Here is a 22,182-nt window from a genome sequence, read left to right on the forward strand (position 1 = left end):
GGCAGACCCCCTACTACTTAAACAATGTGCCATTTAAATTCCAACACAACTAACAACTCTTTTTGTACTATATCAAAGTTGTCGGTATCGGTCAGGTGTTGTTTGGCCAAAGATTTAGGTGAATCGGCCCGATACTAATTCTCAAGTGAATCGTTCTGAATTGGCTACAAAAATAATTTAAAAAATCATAATGGTGACACGTGTTAAAATCATTAAAATAGTTTTAATTAATTTTTAAGTATTTTTTTTTACATTTATAAAAAAAGTAGCTGATTCAGGAGGTTAGTATCGTATCAATTTTCTACCGATACGATACTCATCGGCCGATTCAGGCTGATACTGACAACTGACATTTAAATAGAATTGTTTTCGCGTATGCCTAATAGGCATGAGGTCCAGTGGACGCTACCAGTTGGGATTGTTAGAAATGATAAAATACAGTACACCACCCTCTCTGCCTTCCTCCTCTCTCTCCCCGTTTAAACACACCCCCCGTGCCTTTAAAAGGGCACAGAGGGCCCAACCCTCTCTGCCTTCCTCTCCTCCTCCTCTCTCCCCGACTGCGCCTCCCCTCTCACCGCCGCCCACGTCCCTCTTCGCTCTCTCTCCTCTCCCGTCGCCGACCTCCTCTTCTTCCTCCCCCTCCACAACTCTCTTCTCCCCTGACCGTGAGTTCGTTTTCTCCTTCTTGAAAGTTAGGGAAGTTGCGTTATCCGACGAGTTACGGATGAGATTCGCGTTTTTTTTTTTTTTTTGCTTCTCTTTAGCATTGTTTAGTAGGACGGCCACCGGAAATCTGAAAACTCGTCGGAACATTCTCCGTGACTACGTGTTTTTCTCTTGGATGTAAATTAGAGAAATGAGCGCGTTCTTGAAGAGAACCGTTATCGAGATTTTTGTTTCTTTAGTTCTTCTTGTCGTTATTACTGAGTAGAATTCGGTTCTGAGTTTGACTTTCAATTGAATCGTTGCGTGCGATAGAGTGACCTCTTTGGTGTAAGCATTGTCCAACTTTCGAAACTCATCGTTCCTCTTGAGTTTTCCGATGATGATTACTAGACGATATTGATTTTTCTCCTTGTCTCCGAATTCTGGTTTTAGGAATCTTAGTTTGAGAGATCTTGAATTTTTTTGCTGAGATTTACATAACTATGCACAATATGAGTGAACATGATGGAAGTTTGCTCCGAGAGTCACTGCAGCTTTAGTGTGGAAAGGCATGCGGTAATCGTGAAATTTTGCGACTGATAATCCGGCGGAAACTTGAGAAAACTGTAATGATAGAATAACGCACATCTGCACTTGCCTTTCTTTTCTGTTTTGCGAAAGGAGGCGCGGTGAAAGAAATTCCAGTAAATCGTTGGAGAACTTCTGAAGAAATAAGGAGCAAAACTTCCAAATCAGGGAGGAAAATTTAAAAAAAAAAAAAAAAAAACAGCTATGGGATAAGAAATGCGAAACCTGGAGCGAATATTTAAAGAGAACAAATCAAATATCAACTCAAAAGGTGATATATGCGTCTTTTTGAAAAGGGTAGTGAAGAAAAGACGGTGGTATTAGGAGATTCTTATTGTTCCTTTTTTGGCTCTGAATATTTACCTTTTTGCTAGCTAATCTGACGAAATTTCCAAATGTTTCATGTTGTGACTTCCTTAAATCTCTAGAGCGGTCTGCTTTCGTTGTTGAGCTGGAAGTACAGGCTTGAAGACAAAGATAACATAATTATTGCGTTTATTTTTTCTTTGTGATGAGTCCAATCTTAATTTATTTTGATGCAGATCCATTGTAATTCACTTCATTTTGACGTTTCATATCATAATAATTCTGGCATATGCTGTGGTTACCTTCTTAAATTGTTCTGGTATTTCATGTCTTAACTTCAGCTTCTAATGTGGCTTTGTGATGTAGGATTTCTCCAGATTTGGTTCTCCTCTTCCCTTGAAATGGAAAATATTATTATTAGACATTTTTCATATTCATAACCAAAAGATTGAAAACTTTCATGATGATGATGATTTTTCCTTTAGTTTGGTGTTTTTTTTCTTCTTAACGTAACCATTGCTTGTGGATCATTTCCTTTTTTACAAATCGGAGAAAGATAACTGAACCCAAATAACTGTTTTAGAGGGATACAGTTATCGCTTTCCTAAGGACAAGGAGTCCTGGTATATATGGCAGTGAGGTTTAACATGTATCATCCATACATCATATTGCAAAATTATTTTTATTAGATGTTGACTATTGCTATAACCTCCCTCTGCAGAAAGAAAGAAAGCATTTTTCGTCTTTGTTTGAGGAAAAAAAAATGGACAATGGACAAGAACTGGAGTGGCTTGAAGCTCAAAGGATCGTAATTAGTCAAGATCTAGTTGCGGTTGCCAAACAACAATTGCTGTTTCTTGAGGCAGTTGATAGAAATCGATGTCTGTATCATGGTCCTGTTTTAGACAGAGCTATCCACAGGTGATTGCTCTTATTTCATTGTAATCTCGTTGTGTTCCTTGCATATTTCTCTGAAACCACATGCATCTTTTTAGATGCACAATCACCTCGATATGCATGAAAACTTCATATTGATTTCAGACAGCCATGTTCAGACATTGTGATGATCAGTTACAGGAGGAATTCACTATATTTTCCTCTCTTCCTCTGCTACAAAGCTGGTTGATAGACTGACTTTTCTGAGTTATGTTTTTTATAATACTGAATTTTCAGGTACAAGAATTACTGGCTTCCCTTGCTTGCTAAGCACCATGAGTCCAAGGTCACGAAAGGGCCATTGGTTGTGCCTCTTGATTGTGAATGGGTTTGGCATTGTCATAGGCTTAATCCGGTAAGCCCTTTAATGACTTATGTTTTTGCGTGTAATCCTTCCGCCGATGGAACTAGCAACAATTTAACCATCGGTCTGTTTGCAGGTGCAGTACAAATTGGACTGTGAAGAGTTCTATGGAAGGACCCTTGACAATCATGATGTGCAGTCTACCGTGAAAGGGTCTTCCAAACAAGAAACTTCTCAACTTTGGGGTAGTTTATATCCAGAAGAACCGTATGAGCTTGATTTATGCTGCTATTCCCAAGAAAATATTGTTGGAAAGGTTTCTGATACTGTTGCATCCATTAGATATGACTTTGTTGCAGCCGTTAAGAGGCAGAGCTCTTTTTCATACCAGGTAACTTCTGTTTCTTTTGTTCAATAGAATCAATACCCTTGAGTATGTCCTTTTTATCTTTGTCTCACCTATCCATGATTATTGGTTTTTAATGCCCAAGGTGGTTTCCAGATAATTTCTTTTCTGTGATCCTTTTTTTACCTTTTCTGCTACCTTTCTCGTCTGTTTGGATCCCGTATTGTTTTCCTTTTAGCTTTCTGGAAGTGTGTTGCACTAATCATTGCAGAGTTTTTATCTCATTAGGAATTGTAAGTTACGTGCCTATTTTTGTGGACAGGTAGCTACACCTTGTATGCATGATGTTCTATTTCTTGAAGAAGCTGTAGCGAGGTATAAGGGCTTCCTGCATCTGATCAAGAGAAACAAGCAAAAGTCTGTGCGGCGATTCTGTGTGCCAACTTATGATATTGATTTGATATGGCACTCACACCAACTGCAGCCGGTTTGTTACAACAAAGACCTGGTTCAAGTGCTTGGGAAGGTATTGGAGCATGATGATACGGATTCTGATCGGTCCAAAGGAAAGAAGCTTGATGTTGGGTTCTCTGGTACCACCAAGCAGTGGGAGGAGACATTTGGCAGGAGGTATTTGCGGGCTGGTGCAATGTACAGAGGCAATCCTCCCTCTCCAGTGGTGGTCAATCCTATCTTATCTGCCAGTATGAATGAAAAGGTTCCTGAATGTAGGAAATATGAGAAGTTCCTTGATCTTCCACAGGTTAAAACCATTCAGGTATTCTTTATATTTTTGCCTCTTCTCAGATTTGTCGTTTATCTGTTTATGCCATCTCTTGCTTTTGAATCTGAGATTTAAGCACAAGTTATGAAAGTATTTGGTTGTGCTGGAAAGTGGACAAACCTTTGTTATCTTGCAGCTTTCATGTACACTGAATAATTTTCTGCTGGTGGCCACATTTATTATGTTCGGGGGTCGCAGGTGGCCCACATGTGTGCTCGTCGGCCTAATCCATACCCTGCTTGATAGCATTAAAAAGGAAAAAGAAAAAGGCCTTTGACAAAAAAAAACGATGAGAAGAACATGGTTTTTTCAATAGTTGGAAAAGTTCAGTCATTTTTGTGAAATAATGTCGATGACCTCATTTGAGATGTCCTTGCACAATTTTATTGATAACATCAAAGGTACTTTCTTCATGTTGAAGTCCTGTTTTAGATTTCAATACTCAAATGGTCTGGCAGCTAAGAGCTGAAAAGAAAAAAGGAAAGAGAAGCGTATAAAAAAGAAGTTTCAAGCAAGTTCAAGCAAACCTTAAATCATTTTGTTATTTACATTTATTCTTATCTCCAGAATTATGTTCAGGAGTTATTAGTGTCAAATATCCTAGTCCCTGCCCCTCCCCAACCCCCTCTTTTTTTTCTCCTTTTGTCCTTTCACCTTCTCCTCCACATGTTTGATTGGTATGCTTAATTCATGTTTATGCTTTCATGCAGGTAACTTTGGAGATTGTGAGGGTAAAAAATCTTATACCATATCCCAAGGGCTCACTATTTGTCAATTGCAGTAAACACCAACCTGACTTGTTTTTCAGTTCTTACAGTAGAATAGGTATTGAATCTGAAATTGAGGAGAAGCGAGTATCTGCATTCCAGTGTGAACCTAATGGGGAACTTGTTTTTGAGCTTGTATCTTACATCCCTTCTAGTCTTCCTCTGAGTAGGCAGCTGAAAACCATAGGAACGACCTCTGTATCCCTGCAGGATTTGGTTAACTCATCATCATTTTCTGTAGAAAAATGGTTTGAATTGTCAAGTGATGCTGTAGTTGCAGGATGTGAGCCAGTTTACTTGCACATCGCTGTCTCTGTCACTGTTCCAGTTATTGCACCACATGTATTTCACATGTCCCAGTCCGGTCAATATGCATTAAACTCATGTTTCAATCCACTTATGGGGAGGATTCAGCGGCTCAAGTCCTGGACTCGTTTTGTAGATAATAAGGGAAATGAGATTATTAGCATCCAGATGAGGTGAGGCACGAAGTTACTTTTGTGTTTATGTTAAGACTCATGAGCCAGTCAATATTCACAGATATACATGCATATGTGCATGCAAACACCAAAAACACATGCACACACATGTGCGTTAAAATATGCACATGCATTGTCCATATTCAATAGAAGCAAAGTCTCATAAAAGGATAATCATTCACTTGTATAAAGAGATCATATCGTGAATTCAAATTTATTTTGAAGAATGCTAGTCTTTCTTCAAGTAGCATGGTATAGGATCTCTATTGGATAGGGTGGTCTCGAAAGCTAGATTTTAATGCTAAGATTTGTACATCGTCAATGATGTTAAGATTGATTTTTGTATAGGATCAGTCTTTCTTGCTTATGGAACCAATTACTTCTCTCTGTCTCAAGTTTGGATGGTAGACTTCAGCGATTACTTATAATTTGACATTATTCTTTTAGGGGATATCCAGTGCATTGCACAAGTCTATATTCTCTGTAGAAAGGTTCAATGCCTGTTTTCTTGCAAATGGTAAAATAATTGTTATTGAAACATATAAACGTCTCTCACATCTTTTGAGAGGTTAAGCTTACTGGTTTTTCCATCCGATAAATTTCCTCCATAAATGAAGCGCCATCTTAGATATCTTAGGTTAACGTATTTGATTGGTAAATTTAGGATTGACATGATTTTATGCACATCCAACTAATTTTCTACAGTGGGCAAAGACGAAAGAAATTGATAATGTAAAAGAATCATTTTTACCAGATACGTTGCCAGGGTGCTGCAATAGCATGCTGCATTTGGCAATGCATTTACAACCTCTGCCTCCTCCAGATAGCCCTCACAAGTTTTCCGGTAAAAGACTATATCTTTCCAAATTGTACTCTAGTGCCCCAACTATTTTTCTTCTTGGCTATGAACCCAGGTGCAATGGTGCCCTCTAGAATCAAATTATTCTTGACTCCCCAAGGTTCCGTCTGACGTGGCCTGCCGATGATCCGGTCTGTATTGAGCCTTTCAAAAAGACCTAGGTTTTTGAAAGCTAAGAACTGGAAAGTTTCTCGACTTCTCTGCAGATTTAGTTGAGGAGATAGTGTGAGATTGCTTTAGTTCTTTTTGTAGTCCCCAGAAGATCAATAGTGAGCTTTTGACATGCATAGATATACCATGATTATGATTAGTAAATCTTTGTTCTTCAAAAATTATTTTAAAGAGCAGTATATCTTCGTTCTGGAAGAATATCAAAATATTTTTGTCATTGCTTGTTCATTTTTTTTCCCATTTCAAGTGATGATGGTGCTTATTTTCAATTACCAATTTTTGGTACATCAGACGAACATTTTTTCTTTAATCGTCTCAGAAACTTGAAGAAAGCAGAGACAGACAATGCCCATTCCCAAAAGAGAGAAATAGTTGGTGTATCAGGATGTTCAGCGGAAGAAAGGATCCTTGCTAATGAGTTGATTGAACATAACAATCTTACAAAATGGTCATTGATCAACTCTGATTGGTGCCTTCAGCTGGAGAAGGAAAAAGGTGTCAATGGTCACGTTATTGAGTTTCATGGTCGCCGGGTGGTAAGTTTCCTTCCTGTATCTTAATGTAGTGTATAACCCATGAATAAGCCGGCTATATGAGCACTTTCCTTTCTTGGCTCATACCTTTCTTCCAAGCTCATGTGTTCACTTTTTCTCAGCATCTACGTAAAGTTGTTACTATGACAACTCGAATTCTTGGTTCAACAAATTTTGAGAATAAAGGGCAAAGTGTGGTTAAGTCTATTCTTAATTTTGCCATGTAATGAAACTACCCTAAACGAATAACTGCTGCTCTGACATGCAGCAATATGTAGAATTTGTGTGTTTTCCTGCTTCATGTTTGCAACACTAGATTCAATTTTTAATTTGTTCATGCCTGTATAGTTTCCATGATCCAATCTTATTTACCTGACTTGGTTCAAATTATCGTTGACTTTGTCCTTTGACACAAGTTTGTAGTAAACTGTTTGTCCTTTGAGATGAGTTTTTAATAAACAAAACTTAGTAGTAGTTGAATTTTTTCCTTAAACATGAACATGTAATTCATTCAGAGTGGTGAACATTTTCTTAGTGCCAAAGAAATAGGTTTCCTCTCTCTGTTAGCTCTTAGTTTTGATATTTATTTTTCTCTTTTTTTTCCAATATTTGAGGTGTTGCATTTGAACTGGTTCTTGAAAAACAAATGGGTTGGTGAATTTCCTGCAAGCATCATTATATGTATCATTTCCCTTTGGCATGATCAACCTTATGATTTGCCTCACGATGTTTAACTTGACCATAGTACTTCTTGTTCAAGTTAAAAGATAAAAACCAATATGCTCCAATCTGAAAAACAACAACAAAAACTTAGAAACATCATTAAGTTGCCTGTGGCTTTTCTTGCTTGCAATATTTTAAACTGTCATTTGGCCTGGTTGACAAAATATTGTGGTTCTTCTCATCGTTGGTCAAATTTGATTACTCACTATGCTGGGTGCTACGTTTAGCAGGTTAAACTCTTCCCTGGTAGAAGGCTAGATTTTGAGCTGGAGTGCTATAAGAAACAGAAAAATGAACAAGACTTCGTAACGGTGGTGGAATTTGCTTCGGAAGATCCATATGGCAAAGCCTTGGCACTGTTTAACTTGAAATCTGGCCTTCTCAAGGTAAGTCCTCCTGTCCTAGATTCTTCAAGGGACAGTATGGATTGCTCATCCATGTATGCTTGTGTATTGTCATTAAGGGCCTGACTACATTTCCCTTTTTCCCTTTTGGATGTTGTTCACTCCTATTATTGTGCAATGATGTATTTTTGTGATCCATCACAGATCAACCAAGAATGGTTTGTCTTGCCTGGAGTTGTTCTTGCCTTTATACTTTCAGATACGTTGAAAAAGGAAGGCTATCACAATTTTTTCACTAACAATAGCGGCACTTTGGAATCTTTGGCATCAGAAGAGGTAGTCACTACTGAGAAAGGCCAAGACTGCGATGGTGCCTATGGAAAAGAGGGTGAGACTGTTGTTAAAAGTGGAGTATGTGGTGGTTGCGGTGGAAGCTGTGGTTCAGAACGTGGTAATGCAGTAAGTGGTGGCTACGGTGGAGGCTATGGCGGACAGTGTGGAATGGTATTGAAGAATGGTGGGGGGTGTGGTGGGGGTGGCTGTGGTGGAGAGTGTGGCATCATTACTGGTAGCATGTGTGGTAGTGGGAGGTGTGGCGGTGGTTGTGGTGGCAAGCTTGAAAGTGGTATATCACAAAAGAGTGGCGGATGTGGTGGAGGCGGCTGTGGAGGGCAGTGTGGTATTAGTACTGGGGAGTCTGGCAGCATGTGCGGTGGTGGGAGGTGTGGCAGTGGTTGTGGTGGCAAGCTTGAAAGTGACATATCAAAAAGGAGTGCCGGATGCGGTGGAAGCGGTTGTGGCGGGCAGTGTGGTATCAGTACTGGGGAGGAGTCTGGCAGCATGTGTGGCGGTGGGAGGTGTGGCGGTGGTTGTGGTGGCAAGCTTGAGAGTGGCATATCAGAAAAGAGTGGCGGATGCGGTGGAGGCGGTTGTGGCGGGGAGTGTGGTATCGGTATTGGGGAGTCTGGCAGCATGTGTGGTGGTGGGAGGTGTGGCAGTGGTTGTGGTGGCAAGCTTGAGAGTGGCATATCAGAAAAGAGTAGCGGATGCGGTGGAGGCGGCTGTGGCGGGGAGTGTGGTATCAGTACTGGGAAGTTTGGCAGCATGTGTGGTGGTGGGAGGTGTGGCGGTGGTTGTGGTGGCAAGCTTGAGAGTGGCGGATGCGGTGGAGGCGGTTGTGGCGGGGAGTGTGGTATCAGTACTGGGGAGTCTGGCAGCATGTGTGGTGGTGGGAGGTGTGGCAGTGGTTGTGGTGGCAAACTTGAGAGTGGCATATCAGAAAAGAGTGGCGGATGCGGTGGAGGCGGCTGTGGCGGGGAGTGTGGTATCAATACTGGGGAGTCTGGCAGCATGTGTGGTGGTGGGAGGTGTGGCAGTGGTTGTGGTGGCAAGCTTGAGAGTGGCATATCAGAAAAGAGTGGCGGATGCGGTGGAGGCGGTTGTGGCGGAGAGTGTGGTATCCGTACTGGGGAGTCTGGCAGTATGTGTGGTGGTGGGAGGTGTGGCAGTGGTTGTGGTGTCAAGCTTGAGAGTGACATATCAGAAAAGAGTGGCGGATGCGGTGGAGGCGGTTGTGGCGGGGAGTGTGGTATCGGTATTGGGGAGTCTAGCAGCATATGTGGTGGTGGGAGGTGTGGCAGTGGTTGTGGTGGCAAGCTTGAGAGTGGCATATCAGAAAAGAGTAGCGGATGCGGTGGAGGCGGCTGTGGCGGGGAGTGTGGTATCAATACTAGGGAGTTTGGCAGCATGTGTGGCGGTGGTTGTGGTGGCAAGCTTGAGAGTGGCATATTAGAAAAGAGTGGTGGATGCGGTGGAGGCGGCTGTGGCGGGGAGTGTGGTATCAGTACTGAAGAGTCTGGCAGCATGTGTGGTAGTGGGAGGTGTGGCGGTGGTTGTGGTGGCAAGCTTGAGAGTGGCATATCAGAAAAGAGTGGCGGATGCGGTGGAAGCGGTTGTGGTGGGGAGTGTGGTGTTGCCTTCTAAATCAGCAAAGAACCTGCTTCTGTAACCTGGGATTCATGCAGATCTGTTTCATTTTATCACTTGTTGTCGATAATAAGAAAACCAATCATGGTGGCTAGTAAGTGGTTATGTTTCAACTGTGTGTGAGACTTGCCTAAAAGGTTTTATATGCTTTGAAGATATTTAATTCAAATAATGACGTTATCATCTCCTTATCGATGGGATGATAAACGTAAAAGGTTGTGTTTATACTTATTGTTGTTAAATGAAGTTGTATACTTCACTCAAAAAAATAAAAAGGAAAATGAAGTTTGAGACATAATGATGGGACCAATTTCATTTATTAGGTGTTTCACTTGTGGAAATTAGCATAAAATGGTGTTGCGATCTTGTTCGATGAAATCATACAATGCTTTGTGGCTGCAACAATAAATTTTGATGCAACCGGTTTTACTGTTCTAATATATTTTCTACTCAAGTCCAACTGAGGCTTATCCTAGCTTGCTTGAAAAAAAAAAAGAAAAAAAGAAAAGCTGCAAATTTTTAATGCATCTGGTCTCATGAAGATGACCTCTAGATGAGTAAAAAATGCTTTCCCTAGTTTCAATGCAAGTGGTTGCCTGAAGTTGCAGTCCTGAATTACTGACATTTGTGTGGTCTGTTTTTCAAGTCCCGCTTGAAATCTGAGGTTGGTGGGAGGGTAAGACATGGATGGAGAATTATGACAACCGTGAAATAATGTAAAAATAATGCAATTACATGAATTATGAGATTTTTTACTTTTATTTATCACATTATATATTGGTTTTAAAGATATTTATAAAATATATTTTTTAAAAAACATGTAACTAACATTTTTTAAATGACGTATGTGTCTCAGTTTTTTTATAAAAAAAATCTTATTTAAGTGAAATGCGCAAGAAACACACAAAAAATGTGTTTTGCAGACAAAATCAATAGGTTTCTCATATGATGGAAACCAAATTTCTTGCGCGATAACTGTGTTTCCCATGAGTTTTCCCCAAGTTTCCATTTTGAGTTTTCTGAGATGTTGGGTTTTAGTGCACCCCGCACCTGAATGTGCCGCTTCATCTGTTGTTGAGCTCCATAGCTGACAGGTTGTATCCCAAAGATGGAAGGTTGTCAAGTGCAGATGGAGGGCAGTCATATGGGAGCGCACTGAAAGTGTGCAATGTGATTGCACCTGATCCGCCCCATTGTTTTTCTTACCATATTTGTAGTAATCACAGGCACAAGCTATCTAGAGCTCAAGTATCTCAAGTTAGATTATCTATGTTCATACACAAGCTTTTTGGGATTTTAAGACACCAAAAGACGTCATAATCAATGCCCAAGGGTAAACCCTATTCACTGTGTCTTCTTTGGTTGGGCCCTTTTCTTTCTGGAGGTAGGTATAATTCAGGAATTCTCCAACATGGTGAACTTGAAAATGCTGAATTTATGAGATGCAACGCTTGGAAACAACAAAGAAACTTGCTATGAATGTGACTATTTTCATTGGTCAGAGTCATCTAGGGGCATGGTACCCTCCTTTGTTTTAGACCATACCTTGCTCTCCTCGTCTAGTGGATATGAGGCCGCAGAATGTGTGATCAGCAGAAGCAGAACCAATGTTGTCGAGATCGAAATCAAACTTGTATTGTTTGGCCAACGATTCGTGTGTATCATCTGAATCGGCCAAAAATAATAAAAAATACGTGTCAAGTAGAACATGACACATGTTAAAACCATTAAAATAATAATAAAAATTTAGTTTTAACATATTTTTTACATTTATTAAAAAATAGCTGATTTAGGTTAGTATCATATCGATTTTTTGGTTATTGTATCGCTCGATACGCACCACTGATACTGACAACATTGGGCAAAACCATGTTCAAGTCTCAGAGAAGTTAATCCTTGACATGTTTGGCGCTGCAATCAGCTTAACCCTGTTTGCATTCCTAGACATTTTCATGTCTTTACGCTGTCAAAAGTAACTTGAATAAATTGAATAAAAAAACAATTAGAATTTTCTCGTAGCAAGTATTGGATCTGTTACAAATATGATAATACATAAATGCACACGCATAATCAATTTAACAAGAATTTTTTATTTCTTGTTAATTAAGATTTTTGTGTATTATGAACAGTTGTGTTTTTTAGTTAAAAACACATCTAAACATGAAAATTGTTTAAATAAAGCATATAGATCACATTTATGGGCTTAAATGATGCAAAAAGCATATGCAAGTGTGCTTTTTAAAAGAGTTTGAGATTGTCAGGGACATAAATGGTCTTGAAGCTAGGCGGAGAATGTTCTAGTCAATTTTTGTTACTAAGTTAAGCTTCGACCAAAAAACATGGTTGAAGTTGATTTTTGCTTGAACTAAACTGATAGATGTGTTTATTTATCAGAGTTTATACAATAAAAAAATATGTTGGAACTCATAGAGGGAGGTTGCTTTGCCTAAGTCTGACCTGATGAATGCATTCAACATGATCAAAATAATAGGAATCAACCCTTGAATTGCATTTCTTCGATGTAAAAGTATAATTTTTTAACTTGGTATATAGTAGGCTATTGATTTTTTAACCCTCAGACAATCCAGCATACACATCGGAAAAACATGATCTAAGGCTCGGTTTCTACTAAATCGAACATGTGGATCACATCTGTCGCGTTAAATGTGAAAAAAAAAGTTTTTTCACTAAGGGTTCCTTTTGTGTGTGTGGACAAAGCCTAAACTTTACATGTCATTTGTACCGGCTGGCATGTTCTCTATATACGCCCCTTTGGTCGCAGAAGTACACAGTTCATACCTAAGGACTTCCTCTTTTCTCAAGTACTTTCAAGTAGGAACCTTAGAAGCAGATCCAGTACTCTTGTTGAGGATCCTGATTCCTGATGCAGAGGAGCCTTTTTCTAGGTGGGCACCGGTTTATCCGTATGATACTCACATACCTCAGATTAAGCTCCCTGAGATTTATGGTGCAGTTGATGCATTTGTATTGTTGTCAAACGGGGGAGATTGCGGATGGCCACATGTTGAGGCAGTGGTAATGTTATTACAAATTATTTATACCAATTGGTCAGGTCCAATTGAAACATCTAACTGAGTACAAACTCAACAAATCCATGATTTTAGATCTCTTCTTTTTACCAATTATTTGCGTGGTTCGGTATAGGTTCCTACATCCATGATTATCCTATCTCTTCTTTTTCAACAAGATAAGTTTCCACAAATTAATAGTTTTGTAGCATAGATTATCACAACTTCTACCACAATAGGTAATTGTTGCCACCTTCATTTGATCTAGATGCTTCTTCAATGTCTAATTAGATATCTCTTGAAGTCAAATTTGAATCTGTCATCTTGACATGACCTCTCAAGCCAATCTTTGTTGCTGTGAGATGGAGCTTGTCTCCAAGCTTAAAAGCCTTCGGGACAAGTAAAGGTTTAGTTAACATATATGCCAATTGGTCATCTAGCTTCATGAACCATTCTTTAATTTCATTGTCAACAACTTTTTCTGAACAAAGTGGAGTATACTTTAATATGCTTCATATAGGCATGAAAAACTGAATTTGTTGTAAGAAATGTAGCTCCCAAGTTATCACACTATAAGATTGAAGTTTGAACCAACATACCCAATTTCTAAAATAGCTACTTAATCCATACCAACTCTGACACTGCTCTAGCAAGGGCCTTATAATCAGCTTTAATGTTTGATCTCAATAGACTGTGTTGTTTAGTTGTGTTTCAGGGCAACCAATTTATGCTTATGAAAGTAAAATAGCCACCTGTGAACCTTCAATTATCTAGACTCCTCAGTCGGCATCCGAGTAGGCAGACAACCTAAAATTTAACTTTCAAACTTTCATTCCAAAGTTAACTATCCTTTTTATTTATCTTAATATCATTTTTTCACGAGCCCAATGTTCAATCATTGGTTGATGCAGAGACCAATAGGCTTGGTTAATGCAACACATATATTGTAAAACACAACATTTCTATAAGAATTGACATTTTCTAACTATGTTAGATCAACTTTTGACATTATCACATTAGGTGCAACAAGCCTGACACAAGATTTAGATTTATCCATACATATTTCAGCTAATAAGTCATAATTTGTACTTTCTCTAAGACAAAATAATACCCCCATGAGTTTTAGTTACATACCAAGAAAATAATGCAATGAACTCAAATTTTAAATAGACAGCTCTTGGCCAAACACATTAATTCATTTTAGAACTTTCTTTTCTTAATTATTAGTAATTATAATACAATCAACATAAACAATAACATATAATACTCCAAATTTTTTGTTTGAATGAATAATGATGTGTCATATCCTCCAAATTGTTACTTAACCTATCACACCAAGCTCTTGGAGCTTGTTTCAAATTATAGAGTGCTTTCTTTTAACTTACACATATATCTAGGATAAGCTTTATTTTTAAAACCTAGAGGTACATAAACACTTCTTTATTTAAGTAATCATGCAAGAATGCACTGTACACATCTAATTGATGAATGTACCAATTCTAACAAACAACGATAGACATAACCAGTCTAATAGTACTAGGTTTAGTTATAAGGTTATATGTCTCAAAATAGTAACACCTTGACCTTATCCTTTAGCCACAAGTCGGGCCTTATACCTGACAATGGACCCATCAACATGCCTTTTTGTATGGTAAATCCATTTACAACCTCCTATATTTGAGAAGAAATTAATTCCTAAGTTTGATTTATATATAAGGCATCTATTTAATCTTTCAAGAGTTGGATCCATTTTGGCTCAGTTTTAGCTTGATTAAACATACTTAGATCTTCTTCAAAAATCTTACTCAATAAATCTAAGCTAATCAGATTTTTCACTACTGCAAACAATCTTGGTTTTAGTGTCCCATCATGGGACATTGTAACCCCATGATTAGTTTTCATCGAAAATTGATTTGATATATGCACAAGATATATTCATGAATGAGATTCTTCACTAGAATCGTTGGATGGACTGGTAGATTCTTCTCTTTGCTAATCAACTTGAACAGACTCACTAGATGCAACTTCATTATGAGATAGACTGAGGGTATCAATCGGTTCATTTAGATCTGGATCCATCTCATTCTGCATTCAAGAACAGCATGCCTATTATCAATAGAACTCGTATGTAAGTTGTATCACAGGCACAACAGGAACTTCACATGACTACTTGTAATCATATTGTTTTTTAACTTGACTGCCCATATCCTTATCACTGATAAGCTTCTAATTTTTGGCATATAAAAAAGTGTTTTCATTAAAAATCACATGCCTCAACAAGAATCACTTGATTGGAATAAGATCATAACAAATGAATCCTTTGTAACATGACCGATAGTGAATGAAAACACATGGTTTTGATTTTGGCTCAAACATAGAGATTCAATAAAGCACTAAACATGGATACCAAGTGCAACCAAAGACTTTAACGTGACTATTCTGGAACTTTTCTAGGTAACAACACATATGGTGTTTTGTGACTAAGATTCACACTAGTCAACCTATTTATCACATGAATCAGAATTTTAAAAGCATCTAACTAGAATTTTCTCCCATTGAAGCATAAAATAATAAGCATAAGCATGTTTTAGTAGTATCTATGCTTGTGCTCAACCACATTTTTCTATTGTGGTGTGTGAGGGCACAACAAACACCATCGTATATTGTTTAGATTAAAAAAGTAAAAAAACTTGCCATCACTATGAAATTTTTTAAATTTCCTTTCAAACTTCAACGATATTTTTAAAAATTTTGAAGCATTGAGTTGTCTTAGACTTTCTCACTAATAGAAAGATCCAAGAAAAATGAGAGAAATCATTTACAAGAAGCAAGTAATAATTATATCTTTCTCTGAACACTGTTGTTGCTAGTCCCCACAAATCCACATGAAAGATTTCAAGAGGAGTTGTAGTAATAGTATTAGAAGCATCAAAAGGAAGTCTATGTATCTTAGTAAGGGCACAACATGAACAAAAAATAAAGAAGGTTTAATCCCACTTAAATCCAAACTAGTCTTCTCAAGAAAATCTATAATTTTATGACTTGGATGATCAAGTAAACAATAACAAATATCATGTTTTCTAATAAAAAAGCAATAGCCAATACATCTAATGAATTTGATTAAGTAAAAAACTTGTGCTGCCATGAGTTTGAAATGGCCCATACACAAATTGATTGACATACCGATCACACACACACACACACACACAAAAGGACTACATCTGTTCTCTCAATAGTTAGCTGCAGAATTGGATTAATTAATTTTCAAATTATTTAGTTGAAATCTTTTAATTTTAGCATTTTTGTTGATATTAGATAATTTTAGTTCAAATTAAATTTGTGTGGAGGAATGTCTTAGTTATGTTTTTAGTTTATATTCCTTTTGTTCGGAGGGCATCTTTTTCTTGTTATATCAAAATTGTTTCAGTTCTGAAATGAATTGCACTGATCTTAGAATTTGTTTCCCAGTTAATTATTGTGTTTGATTGCATAGTTTTGTTGTTTATTCAAATTATTTTATTTTCAAAATCATGTTTAATTAATCTTGCAGTGTTTCTTATTAAGTTTTCTTGGGAAGGTAGTTAATCTTAAATTATCACTTTGGTTAGTCATAACTTAAATTGTTCTCTTGGACAACAGGGATTTTTTTAATCAAATCAAGTAATTCTTGTTGTATGCAGTTTCTGTGTAATGCTTGAGGTAGTTGTGAATGTATGAGTGATTTTATTTTTATATTTTTTTTGGATTTTGCTTCCTTTTGAAGTGGAAACCAGAAAAAAATTTATGGTTAAGATTCATGCAAAAATGGTAGGAAACACATCAAAGTATTGAATTTTTTTTGGCATATATCAAACTTGTATACAATATCAAACCTACATTTATCATGCTCAGAACTAAACAATTTTTTCTGAAGTATCCACATGGAGGATTATCACCTCAATGAATCATGTATCTATTACCATGTAAACCTGCCTAAGTGAGACAGGTGGTCGACCTAGCTTCTGCAAATAGTTCAGCACCATGTACACATGTATACATATATGCTGCAAGAAAGAAGAAAGAAGGGAAGGTCGTATGAAAGGTTCTAGTAGGGAACACGGAAAGACTAAAGAGACAAAGATAGGGAAGAAGTGTCTTGAGGGAAATGCATCAGATGCCTCATCTTGTTCTTTTGCCTTTCCATGTGCCCTTCTAAAGCCTTTCAAGATTCTTCCCATATTTCTTCCAACATCCAAACTTCTCTCTGTTTCTCTCCCGAGAATGGTTGTGTCACGTTTATGCTTGAGAAATATGGTAAGGAGGGCTCTTTCTTATGGACAACATAAGGTGGGGAGCCGTTGGCTTTCCACTAACATGGACAAACCAAACGACAAGCTTAAAGAAAGGAAAATAAATTGTTGTGCTATAATATTGAGATATGTCCCATACTTCTATTCTTGGCATGAAATATAACTCTATAAAAGTTGCAACATTTATTATTGAAACTTCACATGAGATATTCATTGTTGTTTTGTTACTTGAGGTCATTTCATCCAAGAGTTGTGGCGGGTTTTGATTCAAATTGCGTATCACTTGGTCTGCCAAATGCATAAGTAACAATTGTTGGACTTTTGGAGCGAGTTCAACCGAAGGTGGACCGGTTTGACACCAAAAGACAAAGGAGAGTGGGGAGAGCTGTTACGTGAATGTAAAGAGCTCACATTCAATATGAGAATGTGAGTGGTTCACATGCATGAATGCTATACATGTAACCACCACTCTTTCTCCCCTATATAAAGAGAAGCATGGTTGCTTGATGAGTGTAATCAAGATAATCTCTCTCCCTCATTGGGATCAAGGACCCTACTCATCTTTCGACATGATGGCTTGGGCTCATCGAAGGCATCGAGAGGTTGAGAAGAACGACAACCACCCACGTCTAAGTGAGCTTTGATCGGACCGATGCTGGCAGCTTTCAGTAGATAGTATTCTTTTTTGGTTTGCACCACCATTGGGTTATGGACTCATACTGCATTGCCGTTGCGTGTGTGGGTGCACCGACATCCATGTGATGTTTGCCGAAAAATATGGGTCTGTGTTATTTTCCCTCACCAGATTCCCGTTTGGTTTTGGGAATTTGGCAGGAAGGGAGGAAGTGTTGAATGACGACCCATTGCTCCACGAAGGCTATCTGTGGTCGTTGTTGGTGAGCAAGGATGTTGAATCTCGGTTTCTACTAGGATTAAGGAGCCCCCCCTCCCCCGTCACCTTTACCGGGTGCGTGGATGCCAAGCGTTCTTTCTAAGCTCTATTGCCACTGGCGTTGGCCGGGCACCAGAGGTAGTCGCAATCGATGACAGCCACGATCGACCGTTGAAGACTATGGTTGTAAAAGCAACAATCGATTTTAGTCGACTCTCTGGCCGACTATCGTTGTTGGTGCATCGCCTTAGTTGTTAAGGCTTGCCATCGGAGGCAACCCTTGGTGGCGGAGGTTGTTCAGCCTCCCCCCCCCCCAAGTTTTCATATCAGATTCTGTTTATTTTTCTGCTACATTCATCGGCTAGCAACTAGGTCCGACATTTTTTGGCCATCAGAGGTGGGTCATTTTCGATGGCTGTCAGTTGTGGAGAAAGAAAATGGGAAAGAGACATGGGCATAATGTTTCTTTTTTTTTTGTTATTCATTGTTTCAGTTGATGACGGTTGGCCTTGGCCTCATCCACCTCTCAGTGGTTGCAGGGGTGGAAGACATTGAGAGGGTGTAACCCACACCCTCAACAAAAAAAAATTTGGTTTCATGCAAGGGGTGTCGGGTTTCCACTGTAGCAATTAGCTAAAGTGGAACCCAACTCTGGTGGGAACCAATCCATAACCTAAAACCAATTATAAAAATGGCTCTAGGTTATCAAGTCTGCTCTTGATCCTGAGGGACCTAGTCTAAGAAGTTTCGGGTCTTGGATCAGGTCTGACCTTGATTTAGTCTATGATCCGAATTCAACCCAAGATCTGGTTGGACCGAGTCTAGATCGTGGGATCTGACCTGGGATCCGATTGAATCAAACATGGATCGGGTTTGTGTCTAACAGGTTTGGCCCGATCCACAACCCGGGAGCCAGTTGGATCGGGTCTAGATTGTGGAATCCCACATGAGATCTAGTTTGGATTGGATCTGGATCCAAAAAGGATTTTTGGATCATGGGATCCAACCTGAGACCCATTGAGAATGGATTTGGATCTGAACCTGGTTGGATCTAGTCCAAAACTGAATCCATGCCCTGTTTACCCCTTTTAATGTGCAGAACATGTTCAGTGACCGATTTAGTGCATTCCAGGACCAGTTCAAAGCCTTTTTTTACTGGTTCCAAATAGTTTTTCATCGGTTTCTATATGAGGAGGCTTTGTTTTCTTGTATCTAAGAAGGAACAAGGGTTTTATCATCTATTTTTAAGGGTTTATAGGCTTAAGTATATGTTTTATACCGGTTTGCCAGTTCTCAGACTGGTTTAGGGTCTTTCTTGACCAGTTCAAAGCTATTTCAGAGAACTTTTTGGCTGGTTTCAGCACAAGAACCTCAGGTACTACCTGTAAAATCATATTTTTGTCATTTTCTCATGATTTATGCGTATTTACTATCATGGATGCATCACTTTTGTATGACTCTTGCATGCATTTTATGTTGTTTTTAGTTATCCATGAATTATGACTAAATTCATGACATATATGATTTGTTTCATAAAAATTTTATTTATGCATATGAGATGACGCGTGAATTTATGTTTTAGATGTTATTATAAATAGTTTGTCATGAATATATATGCATTATCATGACTGCATGAGCATGCTCTATAATACAAATATGTTTGCAGTAAAAGATCTCGATTAACTGACTCATGCAATCAGTAAAGTGATATGAGTTATGTTGATTGAAGATTCGTTAGACCGTGTTGAGATTCAATTTAAGGATTGTGTGTGACTTTATAGAATAATGATTTTACTCAAAGGTAGTTCATTATATTCTAAATTCACACAGGGTGTACATGAAGCATATTCGTACGAAAAGGTATAATATTGAATTGCCTCTAGTTAGATGATCTGCTAGTTTCACCAATTGAAGTCAATTCCTTGAGAATTGAGGACTCGAAGAAGATTTGAGTATTATCGTTTTCCACTAATATGGAACGATAGTGACCCTATTATGTTTGTCTTAGAAAAGGTGAATAATAAAATGCCTCAATTTTACCTTTTCAATATGAGTCTCGTTTGAGAATTTATACGGTCTTTTCCTTTCGTTCTTGCAGTACCAAGTTCATTGATCATTGACGGTTCTAATAATATCCTCATCTTAGACAGATCTAATTTTTTAAATTGGAAAAAAATAGTGTTATTCACTCTGGGCTACATAGACTTGGATTTGGCTCTTAGAACTGATGAACCTCTCGCTCTTACATAGCAGAGTATAACTGATTAAAAGGCTACCTCTAAGAAGTGACCGCTAAAATAGACTTATGCTATTGATTTTGCATCAAGAGTTACTATGAACATTCGAGACGTCATCCCTTATTGTAGGACAATGAAGGAATTTCTTGCAGCCATTGAAGCTTAGTTTGTCATTCTAATAAGGTTAGAGCCAGTACGTTGATGTCCAAGTTGATATCAATGAAATATTCTAGTAATAGTCACATTCGATAGCACATCTTGAAAATGAAAAACATTGTATCTCGGTTGAATGACATGAAGTTCACAATTTCAGACTTTTTTTCTAGTCAATCTGAATTTGACCTCATTGCCTACTAAATGTGGATCCTTCGAGATCTTTTACAACACACATAATGATGAGTAGTCCTTCAATGACCTCTTGACCCAGTGTGTTGAAGAAGAAGAAAGATTGAAGGGTGGGAAGGTGTCGTGTGCACTTATGGCTTCTCACCAGGGAAGATATAGGCTAAGGGCAAAGAAAGGTTTCAAGAAGAAAAACAAGAAGAAAACCTCTGTGGAGTGTTTTAATTCTCACATGAAAGGCAAATCTGAAGGTGATGGTTCTTCTATAAAGTGCTTCTTCTGGAAGAAGAAGGGTCATAAGAAGGTGGATTGCTTGAAGAATAAGAAATTGCTCGAGAATAGCGGTAACACGTCATTCGTTTCTCATGAGTGCAATTTAATCCATGTTTTATTGCATAGTTGGTGTATTGATTTTGATATCACGGTACACATTATCAACTCTTTAGGGGCATTTCTGAACAAAAAGGAACCAACAAAGTATGAAAGAAGCATCTTCTCAGGAAACAAGATGTGTTCACATGTTAAAAACGTTGGGGCATGTAGAGTCGTGTTGGAGTTTGGATTCATTTTGGATTTGGATGATACATTTTATGTTGCACCCTATAGTCATAACCTCATTTCTTTTTCAAAACTTGATAAGTTTAGTTTCACATTTAAGTTTGAAAACTCTAAGTTTATTATTGTTAAAATTTATATTCTTATTGGTTCTATATATGTATGTGATGATTTGTATCATTTGAAAACTAAATTTCAAATCTTGGAATCTCACTTTACTGAGAATACAATGATTGTCAATAAACGTGGTCTAAAGGATGATCTATAAGACCTGTGAATTTTTTACATTTATTGAAATGAATAAAAGTGAGTTTTTCTCTATATCAGATATTTTATTAAATGACAATTGATGCAAAGGAAAAAAATAAAAGATAAATTTGAATGAAATTAAAGTTTATAATGAATTTAAATTAAGCATTGTATTTCAGGAGAAATTGGACTCTTAAGGTATTCAAGAATTTAATCCAATTTGATTTTAGATCCAATTAAAATAATTTGGATCTAGTATGCGGATTTGTATATGGTAATTGGATTTAAATCTCGAATAGATCTAAAATCCAATTGATATTGGAGTTGGATTCTTAGTGATCCAAATAGAATATGAGATTTAATAGGAAACAAGATTTGATTTAAAAATAATAATAAATATTTTATTTTATATTTAAGAGGATAGGGCGATGCGCCTCTAGTGGGACCCACCTACCAAAAAAAGAGAAAAATTGAACCCCCTTATCTTTTGTTTGATAGATGAGAAAAAAATTATATATAAATAAATAAATATAGAAAGGTAATCAACAATTAGGAGAGAGAAAGAAAATAAAAAAAGAAGGTATTCAAGGAGCCTTAAATTGGGGTTTTCAAATCAAGGAATAGAAGAGTACAAATTTTAGTAAGTGGAATCTAAACCACAGGTTTTTTTGGGAGGATTCATATTGAAAAAAAAAATCTAATCAACTAAGTATGGTATGGAGTCCTAATGAGGTAAGGTAAGTTGACTTTCTTTTCTTCCCCTGCCCACACTCACAAGTATTTGGGAGAATCACGGCTAGTGGAATGGATGCCAT

The 22,182-nt window shown here is 37.8% G+C and overlaps 1 protein-coding gene across 1 annotated transcript; it reads left to right on the forward strand.

The window, feature by feature from the left end:
• Nucleotides 1-427: 427 nt before the first annotated feature.
• LOC149830381 (glycine-rich domain-containing protein 2-like) lies at nt 428-9,771 on the forward strand. The gene is made up of 9 exons (XM_090015439.1): nt 428-668; nt 2,264-2,463; nt 2,716-2,833; nt 2,919-3,173; nt 3,451-3,906; nt 4,623-5,158; nt 6,508-6,724; nt 7,675-7,830; nt 7,993-9,771. The coding sequence occupies exons 2-9, from the start codon at nt 2,306-2,308 to the stop codon at nt 9,769-9,771; spliced, it is 3,675 nt and encodes a 1,224-aa protein (XP_089871565.1). The 5' UTR covers nt 428-668; nt 2,264-2,305.
• Nucleotides 9,772-22,182: the final 12,411 nt, after the last annotated feature.

This window comes from Nuphar pumila, chromosome 8, assembly GCF_984573655.1.
Source record: "Nuphar pumila chromosome 8, dmNupPumi1.hap1.1, whole genome shotgun sequence".
Classification (NCBI taxonomy): domain Eukaryota; kingdom Viridiplantae; phylum Streptophyta; class Magnoliopsida; order Nymphaeales; family Nymphaeaceae; genus Nuphar; species Nuphar pumila.

Excerpts from the sequence above, each read along its gene's own strand:
- LOC149830381 (XM_090015439.1), top strand. The coding sequence starts at position 2,306 with ATGGACAATGGACAAGAACTGGAGTGGCTTGAAGCTCAAAGGATCGTA. Across the intron at positions 3,174-3,450 it reads AGAGCTCTTTTTCATACCAG|GTAGCTACACCTTGTATGCA; the intron begins GTAACTTCTGTT and ends TTTTGTGGACAG. Across the intron at positions 3,907-4,622 it reads CACAGGTTAAAACCATTCAG|GTAACTTTGGAGATTGTGAG; the intron begins GTATTCTTTATA and ends GCTTTCATGCAG.